Source organism: Somniosus microcephalus, chromosome 4 (assembly GCF_052327205.1).
Source record: "Somniosus microcephalus isolate GS21.2 chromosome 4, FLI_Smic_1.0, whole genome shotgun sequence".
Taxonomy (NCBI): domain Eukaryota; kingdom Metazoa; phylum Chordata; class Chondrichthyes; order Squaliformes; family Somniosidae; genus Somniosus; species Somniosus microcephalus.
The window spans coordinates 69,327,893-69,338,436 of record NC_140990.1 but is presented as its reverse complement, the minus strand read 5'-3'; the positions used below and the strand labels follow the sequence as shown (position 1 = coordinate 69,338,436).

Sequence of the window (10,544 nt, the reverse complement as noted above, 5' to 3'; positions counted from 1 at the left end):
TACCTTCACCACACGGACTGCAGCGGTTCAAGAAGGGGGCTCACCACAATCTTCTCAAGGGCACCAATCTCCTCCTGTCTGATATAAACCAACCCTACAGTCACTGACACCAATCTCTTCCTGTCTGATATAAACCAGTCCCACAGTCACTGACACCAATCTCCTCCTGTCTGGTATAAACCAACCCCACAGTCACTGACACCAATCTCCTCCTGTCTGATATAAACCAGCCCCACAGTCACTGACACCAATCTCCTCCTGTCTGATATAAACCAACCCCACAGTCACTGACACCAATCTCTTCCTGTCTGATACAAACCAGCCCCACAGGCCCAGAGAGATTAAACTCAGCCCGTTACTTTGACTGGACTTGTCTCCATTCCCGTGCCGAGGGGATTGCTGTACCAGACAGGAGGGGCAACATTTGGGGATTCTCGATTCTCCACCAATTCCCATTCCCCTTCTTTCTGGTGGATAATGGAGGTGCCACTGTGTGTAATGTGCAAATCAGTAAGAATTGTCCGTGAGGATTAATCAGCACTTTCTAATTGGAGATGTTAATCAATGGAATCTTTCAGACACTGAATTGTAGATTTTGTACCAAAGATCAATTTAGGATTGAAGTAAAAGTTCATAAATTTATTGCAAACAAATTTCTGACGAGAGTCCCTGAATTAAGGGGAATGATCACAGACTGCGGTTCTTAAATGAGCACTGCAGCCCCAACAAGTCAATCAGTTATACATCAAGAATATTAAACTCCAGACAGTTATAGGGTTAGTAACATCAGCAGAAACAATCCACAACTGTCAGAATGAACATGTGTAAGAAATCACACAACACCAGGTTATAGTCCAACAGCTTTATTTGAAATCACAAGCTTTCGGAGCGCTGCTCCTTCTTCAGGTGAAGTGGAGAAATGCATAAAGACACAGCTTATATAGTCAGAGAATCATGTCAGATGTTTACAGGTAACCTTTCCAACTGCCATTTGTCACACCTCGGTAGAGAGATAATCACAGCAGTCAAAGGTGTGAATGGTGTCCAAACAGGTCAGTCAGGGAAACATTACATCAAAGAACAATGAGGTGGGGTCACAAGGGGTCAAATATTGCAGATGCTGGGGTCTGCCAAGATATGAAGACAGATGATGGCGAGCAGTTCCTTGAGACGCAATGTGGCCATGCTGAAATTGCCCCGGGCCTCCTGAAATTGAACAGGCGAGTCGATCAGCTTTTACTGCAGATGGGAGTCGTTCAGAAGCTTTTCCCTCTCCGCCTGATTTTTCCTCTCTCTCTCTCTTTCTTCCCCTCTCTTGGCAATCCCAATTTAAATGAACTGCCTTTCTTTCTCTCTCTCTCTCTCGATACTCCAAGGGGAAAAAACCTGTTCTACAGTATCGACTGCAACCCTTTATTCCGCCCCTTTAAAGAAAGAAAGGCAGTTCATTTAAATTGGGATTGCCAAGAGAGGGGAAGAAAGAGAGAGAGAGGAAAAATCAGGCGGAGAGGGAAAAGCTTCTGAACGACTCCCATCTGCAGTAAAAGCTGATCGACTCGCCTGTTCAATTTCAGGAGGCGCGGGGCAATTTCAGCATGGCCACATTGCGTCTCAAGGAACTGCTCGCCATCATCTGTCTTCATATCTTGGCAGACCCCAGCATCTGCAATATTTGACCCCTTGTGACCCCACCTCATTGTTCTTCGATGTAATGTTTCCCTGACTGACCTGTTTGGACACCATTCACACCTTTGACTGCTGTGATTATCTCTCTGCCGAGGTGTGACAAATGGCAGTTGGAAAGGTTACCTGTAAACATCTGACATGATTCTCTGACTATATAAGCTGTGTCTTTATGCATTTCTCCACTTCACCTGAAGAAGGAGCAGCGCTCCGAAAGCTTGTGATTTCAAATAAAGCTGTTGGACTATAACCTGGTGTTGTGTGATTTCTTACATTTGTCCACCCCAGTCCAACTCCGGCATCTCCACAGAATGAACATGGTTCAGTCCTGGATGTGATTAACAGCAGCAATAACAGCAGAATCCAACCCCTACACTCACTTGTGAACTCGCTGGTGTTTCAACATGTTGGATGAATGAGTGAATGCCTTCCCACACGCAGAGCAGGTGAACGCCTTCTCCCCAGTGTGAACTCGCTGGTGTTTCAGTAGGTTAGATGACTGAGTGAATCCTTTTCCACACACGGAGCAGGTGAACGGCCTCTCGCCAGTGTGAACTCGCTGGTGTGTCAGAAGGTCGGATGACTGAGTGAATCCCTCCTGACACACAGAGCAGGTGAATGGCCTCTCCCCAGTGTGAACTCGCTGGTGTCTGAGAAGGTTGCATCTCTGAGTGAATCCCTCCCCACACACGGAGCAGGTGAACGGCCTCTCCCCGGTGTGACTGCGTCGATGTTTTTCCAGATCTGATGGGTAATTGAATCCCTTCCCACAGTCCCCACATTTACAGTCCTCACGTTTCTCCATGGTGCAGGTGTCCTTGTGTCTCTCCAGGTTGGACAATCAGTTGAAGCCTCGTCCACACACACAACACGTGTACGGTTTCTCCCTGCTGTGAATGGTGTGATGTTTTTTCAGGCTGTGTAACTGGTTAAAGCTCTTTCCAGTCAGTGCACTGGAACACTCTCACTCGGGTGTGTGTGTCTCGGTGCTTTTCCAGTCACACTGATGTTTGAAATCTTTTCCCACAGACAGAACAGACAAACATTTCTCCTTCCACATTCAAAGGCTGATGATATTTAGGTCCTGATGAATGGAGTGACTCTGTCAGATGTTGAGGTGATGTTTGGTTTGAGTTCCCCGTCTGCAAATCCTGCCCTTCCAACACCCTATTAAAGGAGTTTACACAGTCATCACTGTAAGTACAGGATAGAAATCCAGGACAGAAAATTCTAGTTTCTGTAGAACATTCTCAGCCATGATCTCATTGAATGGCGGAGCAGGCTCGAGGGGCCGAATGGCCTACTCCTGCTCCTATCTTCTATGTTTCCTCTCTTGTTCCCCCAAAGCTGTAAATCCCTGTCCCACACACTCTCCCCCCTCCCTGTGCTGAAATCCAAACCCATCGCACCATCTCCAACATTTCTTTCCTCCACTCCCAGTTTTCCCCCTCCCTCTACTCTGGTTGGGTTCAGTTCTACACCCGCTGTGTGCAGAGTGAGAATAAAATCAATGAGTCAATGATTGTCTCTCCTGGTCACGGGGTCCCTGAAGCACCGCCCACTCTTTGTTCCTGTACCAAAATGGCTGTGCATGCGCCGTGCTGCAGGTGGAACCGGTCTGTCTTTCCTCCACCAAGATGGCGGCGCGTAACCCGGGCATGTCACCGAGAAAAAGCCTCACAGCTGCCATCCGGTGGAACATAGACCGGGCCGCTGGATCTCATTCGGGCCTGAGGCCGTTTTCCAACTTTATATTCCCTGCGGCATGGCCTACCCGCAGTTTATTAATCTCCCGACCCCGCTCCTGCCGACCAACAGCTCCGCCTGGCAGCCGCGCGGGGCTTTCTTTGTAAAGTCGGTGAGGGACACGTTACCCGGGCCCAGGGCCTGATTGACGGGAGCTTCCGACCAATAGGGAGTGAGCGGGGCGGGGCTGGAGGAGCGAGCCGGCGGCCGTTATTCCAACCAATCGGGGAGCGCGAGGGGCGGGACTAGCGCCGGCCGATTGTCTGATCCGCAGGGCAGCGAGTTTCTCCAGTCCCTTGTTCAGGGCCCGGGGCCAGGGGAGGCTGTGGGCCTTTATTCCCCTTAATTGGACACAAGGCTCTTTGTCTCACAACACACTGGCTCAGGTTTTAATACAGACTTTTAAAATTCATGAATAAAAGCAGATAAACCTCGTGCTTCTGTGGCACAAACTTTTTTATATTTGGGAGTAAAAGTACAAGTTTTTTTCCCTCTGGGGAATTTATTATTAGTTTCAGGAAACAACAACAACCACTTGTATTTATAAAGCGCCTTTAATGTAGTAAAACATCCCAAGGCTCTTCACAGGATCGTTATAAAACAAAATTTGACACGAGCCACATAAGGAGATATTCAGGCAGATGACCAAAAGCTTGGTCAAAGAGGTAGGTTTTAAGGAGCATCTTAAAGGAGAGAGAGGTAGAGAGATGGAGAGGTTTAGGGAAGGAATTCCAGAGCGTAGGGCCCAGGCAGCTGAAGGCATGGCCACCAATGGTGGAGCGATTAAAATCGGGGATGCTCAAGAGGATAGAATTAGAGGAGCGCAGATATCTCGGGGGTGTTGTGGGGCTGGAAGAGATTACAGAGATAGGGAGGGGCAGGGCCACGGAGGGATTTGAAAACAAGGCTGAGAATTTTAAGGATGAGACACTTGAGGAAAAGCAGGGAGTGGGGGACGGTCAAGCCCTTATGGGACAGGGTCGTTAATTCTGTTGTGCGACAGTTACTGGGACAGACTGTATCTCCCCCTCTCCTCCACACAGGGATTTGTGGTAGTTAAAGGGACAGTGATTCTCCTTGTTCTGCGAGATTGTAATTAAAGGGACACTACTCTGAGATGGCTGCGAACTTTTAGTGCCACCAGCCTTTCTAAAACATCTTCCTTTCTTTGAGGATCTGTGTGAACTCGCTGGTGACTCAGCAGGTTGGATGAACTCTGAAACCTCTTTACACAGTCAGAACATTTAAAGGGTCTCTCATCGGTTCTGGGGCAGGAGGGATCTGGTTAACAGTTATCACAATATCATTAGGTTTAAAGTAGTTATGGAAAGGGACAAAATAAAATCAATGGTGAAAATACCCAGCTGGAAGAGAGACAACTTCAGTGATTAGCGAAGGGATCGAGCACAGGTGGACTGGAAACAAAGATTGTCCAGGAAAACAGTGAATGACCAATGGCAGGCCTTCAAGGCTGAGATAGTTCGGGTACAAACCAAACATATTCCCATAAGGAGGAAAGATGGGCCATCCAAAGCTAGAGCTCCCGATGACAAAGGATATCGAGGTTAGAATAAAACAGAAAAAGGAGGTTTACAACAAATGTCAGGTACAGAATACAGTCAAAAACCAGACAGAATACAGAGTGTGGGGGAAATTGTAACAGAATATAAGGGCAAAGAGACAATATGAGAAAAGATTGGCGGGTAACATAAAAGGGAACCCCAAAATCTTCTATAAACATATGAAAAGTAAAAGGATAGTTAAAGGAATGGTGGGGCCGATTAGCGGAGCTCCATCATAAGAACATAAGAAATAGGAGCAGGAGTCGGCCATTTGGCCCCTCGAGCCTGCTCCGCCATTTAATGAGATCATGGCTGATCTGATCTTGGGCTCAGCTCCATTTCCCCGCCCGCTCCCCATAACCCATCACTCCCTTACTGTTCAAAAATGTGTCTACCTCCACCTTAAATATATTCAATGACTCCGCCTCCACAGCTCTCTGGGGCAGAGAATTCCACAGATTTACGACCCTCTGAGAGAAGAAATTCCTCCTCATCTCAGTTTTAAATGGGCGACCCTTTATTCTGAAACTATGCCCCCGAGTTCTAGATTTCCCCACGAGGGGAAACATCCTCTCTGCATCTACCTTGTCGAGCCTCCTCAGTATCTTATATGTTTCAATAAGATTGTAATGTATATACCTTTAAGGGGGGAATTATCTTTTACAGCTCATGTATACTGCAGTACCGGCAGTGGCCACACCTGTATATAACACTGAGTAGTAATCTGTACAGATCAGTTCCCGTGTGAGCCACGTTGAGTAAACACCAGTTGTACCGTTCTCCTGCAGTCTGTGTCTTATTATACACGGACACAACATTGGCGACAAGGCAAGTTCGAACCTACCTGCAACTCTGCATCACCTCCCGGGGATTCGTCCCTGGAGATCAGTGGATTGGAGGTCAAGGCCAGAGACTCGGGCGTCGACCACGGGCAACCGCCCAGTCATCCAGCAGAGACTCGAGAATTGCGGGGGAGGCTGTCGAGAGCCAGGCTTGGCTTTCCAGTCGAGGTGGTCCAGCGAAACGGGCTGGCAACAGGTAGTGCGCAGACCCTTACCGGACAGCGGCGGGCTAGAGCCCGACCGAGTGGCACAGCAAAGGGCCGAGCAGCGGCGATGGGGGAGAGAGAGGGCAGAGCGCACAGGGCGCAGCCGGTGTTCAGGGGCCAAGCAACGTCGAAGAGAGGGAGAGAGAGACGCACAGAAACCCGTGAGGCGCCGCCATTGCCACGAGGACCGCCGAGAGCGGCGTTGGCAGCAGCGCAGGAGAAGCGCGCGAAACCTACAGGGCGCCACCATTGCCACGAGAACCGCTGGGAGCGGCGTTGGCAGCAGCGGGGGAGGAAGGAAAGCGCGGGAGACGCCATTTTAAGCCATTGGGAGATGCCATTTTAAACCACACCCAAAATGCCGAAGAGTGGCAGTATCACCGCATTTGACAATGAAGTCGAAGATTGGACTACATACGTCGAACGAATAGAGGTATACTGCAAGGCAAATGAGGTGTCAGATGACAAGAAAGCGTCGGTATTGTTAAATTTAATGGGTGCAAAGACGTATGGTTTATTACGAAATCTAGCAACCCCAATGACGCCAATGAAAAAGAGTTTTGAAGACATAGTAACGATACTACAGGAACATTTAAACCCCACACCGCTGCTGATAGCAGCAAGATTCAAGTTTCACAAACGGAACCAGCATAAGGGTGAAAGCAATGCTGATTATTTAACAGAACTGCGCAAACTATCGAAACACTGCCAGTTTGGAGCGGGACTGGCAGATACCTTAAGGGACAAGTTTGTGTGTGGGCTTCAAAGTGAAGGAACCCAGAAACGGCTTTTATCTGAAAAGGACCTTACGCTGGAAAAGGCTTTCAGCATTGCGGTATCACATGAAGCAGCAGCACGGGGCGTTGCAGAGATACAACAGAGACCGCAAGAATATGGCACAAACGAAATGTCATATGGAACAGGGAAGTACTATCGCTGCGGCAGAACAACACACGACCAGAATGATTGCTGGTTCAAAGACAAAGGCCTAGAAATTCAGTATAGCCACTTTTGGGGCGGTAAAGTCGGGCAGGCGCTAAAGTTAGCGCCCGCCGGAAAGTGGAGGCCACTTCGCCGATATTCAGTAGCTTTGGCGAAGGAGTTTGGGCGAGCGCTGAAACTGGCGTTGCACCCCTATCTTTAGGCGCTAAGCCGGCGGTGCAGAGTGATACCGCCGAGGCCGGGCGCAGCGCAGGTGCGGTCATGTTTTGATTGACAGCAGACACCCTGACGCCGGCCAGCTCTTAAAGGGGGAAGGGTCGACTTGGTCTGCTGCCACGCCCTGGATACTGCAGCCCTCCAGCTAGGCCTGAACACTGCTGCTGGACCCAAATAGCGCCTGAAGCCATGCAGAAGGCCCGTGAACGAGCGCAGCGCTTCTCAGAGCATGCTTTGAGGGTGCTGCTTAGGGGTTTGGAGAAGAAAAGAGATATCTTGTGCCCGGACAGTGGCAAGAAGGCTCCCAAGAGGCTGTACAGGAGAGCCTGGAGGGAAATCGCCCAGAGGGTCACAGCCAACAGCGATGTCCCCAGGACTGGTGACCAATGCCGCAAGAAGTTCAACGACCTCACTCGGTTGGTCAGGGTGAGAATCCTTTCCAGTGTCCTCCTCATCCTTGCATGTGCACCTCACATTATGGGCAAAGGGACCTCAAAGGCCTAATGGCCAGCCCTCCTCCAGCAGCTATGGCACTGGCATGATCATCAATAGCACTTTCTGCACTTTACACACTGGCCAAGCTATTCGACCATGGGAGGCAGTGCACACAACAACAGGGCACCACACTGTACTTAGAGGCCGTCCTTTCTCTTGCAGGCCAAGCTGGCACAGAATCTGAAGAGCCGGACTGTCACCGGGGGAGGCCGTGTCCAGTTCCAGGAGCTCAGTGACCTGGAGGAGCGCGTGGCTCGACTCATGCGTGCCCGGGTGATTGGCCCTGTTGCTATTGGAGATGCCGACCCTGTGCTGGGCCCCAATGGTAAGGACATGACCGTTTGGACCTCTCTTGTTCCCCTTACGCTTCAGATCTACATCCTTTGCCACTGTCCCACCAATGCGCATAATGCCACCACTCATGCCTCCCTCGCTGACGCCCTGTCCTCACTCTAAAGCTACTCTTGCGCCTTCCTGCTTTCAGCTGGTGAGGAGGAGGTCCCTGAAGCCGCGAGTGTCAGTCCCTCGGAAGAGGAGGACCACAAGGACCAAGAGGAAGGCGGCACATCGGGGGAACCCTCATCCGCGCCAGGGGATGGCAATGGAGGGGGCACGTCTTGCCTGGAGGAGAGCCAGGGGGAAGTGTTGCAGGGGGGTGTAGCTCCTGTGCCCAGTGGCGTCCAGCCACGCGGGAAGGGTCGGGCAGCACAGCTGCCTTCTCCCCAGAGGGGGGAAGTGTTGCAGGGGAGGGCAGTTGCTGGGCCCAGTGGCGTCCAGCCACGCGGGAAGGGTCGGCCAGCTCGGCGGCCTTCTCCCCAGAGGGAGAGTCCGGCCTCCAGTCCGGAGACGGTCCTCGCCCAGAAGGTGCGCCTCCTTGATCAAATGTCCGCGGATTCGGAGCGGCGCCACACCGAGTTCATGGGGGTTGTGGGACGGTTGCCTCAGGCCATTGAGTCCCTGGCTCATAGTGTGGCCGATTTCGGGGACTCACAGGCCAGGGGTGTCGAACAACTCGCGGCAGCACAGGACGCGAGTCGAGAGTTCATGAGTGGTGCCGTGCAGACACTGGCTGGTCTGATGCGGGCACAGACCAGGGCAGTACGGGCACTCACTTCTGCCACACTCGCTGTGTCACGGACGCATCGCCAGGGCACCCGCCACGTTGCTGCAGCACAGCGGTCTGGCCTTCACCAGATTGCTGCGCTTGCTGCAGTGCCAGCCCGGCCGAGTGCCAGTGTCTCTGGTGACCAGCGAGCGCCTGGCATCAGCCAGCTTGCCCCCATTGCTGCAGCCGCCACTGCCACTCCCCCAGCAAAGCTGCGATGAGCTGCTGGAGAGACTGATGCTGCCCAGCCACAGCTGCAGCAGTCAGCAGCCGGCCCCTCCAGGGCCGGACCTCGTCTAGGCCGACCCCCAAGGGCATCTGCCGTCACGCTTTGTGCCCCTCAGGAGCCTTCCCCCAGCCTTGCAACACCCACAGGGCCCAAGTTGAGGTGGAGCAGCAGGTCGGGCAGGGGCCGGAGAAGCCTGCACAAGGACTCGCCCTCTCGGCACACCAAGTAGAGTGTGTTGCCAAATGTTTTTTTATATGGGGGTGTTTGTGTTCTGTATGGGGGGGTTTGTCTTGGTTAGGCCGAGGATGAAGGCCAATTGGATGGACAAGTTATGTTATTCCTCCCCAGGTTGTGGGAGTGAGATATGTTTTTGACTGTTTTTTGGGGGTGTTGTCTGTTTTTGTGTTTCATGTGGGAAGGGCCCTGAGTTTGTTAAATAAAGCTTTTTATTTATTCAGCTTGTCCATGTGTCATGTTTCAAGTGGTTGTTGCGTTAACCGGCTGAGGGCTTGCGGAGCGGCTGCATTCAGGTGCGTTCATTGCCACAAGCCATTCCCTGAGAGGGGGCCTAGAAGTGTTGTTCAATAAGCCGCCGGCGGACGGCCCTTGGACCTTGTGGTTCCCTCCTGGGCTGGTACTCCTCCTCCTCCTCCTCATGGTCCTCCTGCTCATCCTCCTGAGGTGGTGGTCCAACGTGAGGTGGCAGTGCCTGAGTCCTGCGGATAGCCAGGTTGTGCAGCATGCAGCAAACGACGACGAACTGGGAGACTCTATCCGGCGAATACTGTAGACATCCGCCGGAACGATCCAGGCAGCGGAACCGTTGCTTGAGGACACCAATCGTTTGCTCTATGATGTTCCTTGTGGCTTGATGGCTTTCATTGTATGCCTCCTCAGCAGGGGTCCTGGGCGCGCGGAGCGGGGTCATGAGCCATGTACACAAAGGGTAGCCCTTGTCCCCGATAAGCCATCCCCTTGGGGGAGGCTGTGCCTGGAACATGTCAGCCACAGTAGTCTGACGCAGGATAAATGCATCGTGGCTGCTTCCTGGAAAGCGGGCATTGACAGCTAGGATGCGCTGCCTGTGGTCACACACCAGCTGCACATTGAGGGAATGGTAGCCCTTCCGGTTGCGGTAATCCTCGGCATTGTCGATAGGTGCCCGCATAGCCACATGCGTGCAGTCAATGGCGCCCTGCACCATGGGGAAGTCGGCGATCCTGGCAAATCCGACTGCATGCTGCTCCTGCCTCTCTAGGGTCATGGGGAAGGAGATGAATTGGTGTCTCCTTGCGAAAAGGGCATCGGTGACCTGCCGGATGCAGCGATGCACGGCGAACTGGGAGATGTTCGCTATGTCCCCAGCAGCAGCTTGGAAGGAGCCGCTTGCATAAAAGTTCAGAGCCACCGTGACCTTCACTTCCACCGACAGAGACGTCCTGCACATCAGCTGTGGACGCAGATCTCTGTGAAGCAGCTGGCAGATCTCTGCAACCACCTCCCTTCTGAAGCGCAGCC

The 10,544-nt window shown here is 52.1% G+C and overlaps 1 protein-coding gene across 1 annotated transcript in view; it reads right to left on the bottom strand.

Annotated features, from left to right (window-relative positions):
* Positions 1 to 2,040: 2,040 nt before the first annotated feature.
* The window catches only part of LOC147119151 (uncharacterized), a 64,207-nt gene continuing 55,703 nt past the window's right edge, over positions 2,041 to 10,544 (bottom strand). Inside the window, exon 2 of the mRNA XM_085984872.1 lies at positions 2,041 to 2,405. Coding sequence (XP_085840998.1) covers positions 2,060 to 2,405 — 346 coding nt within the window. The 3' untranslated portion in view covers positions 2,041 to 2,059. The remainder of the gene's footprint in view (positions 2,406 to 10,544) is intronic.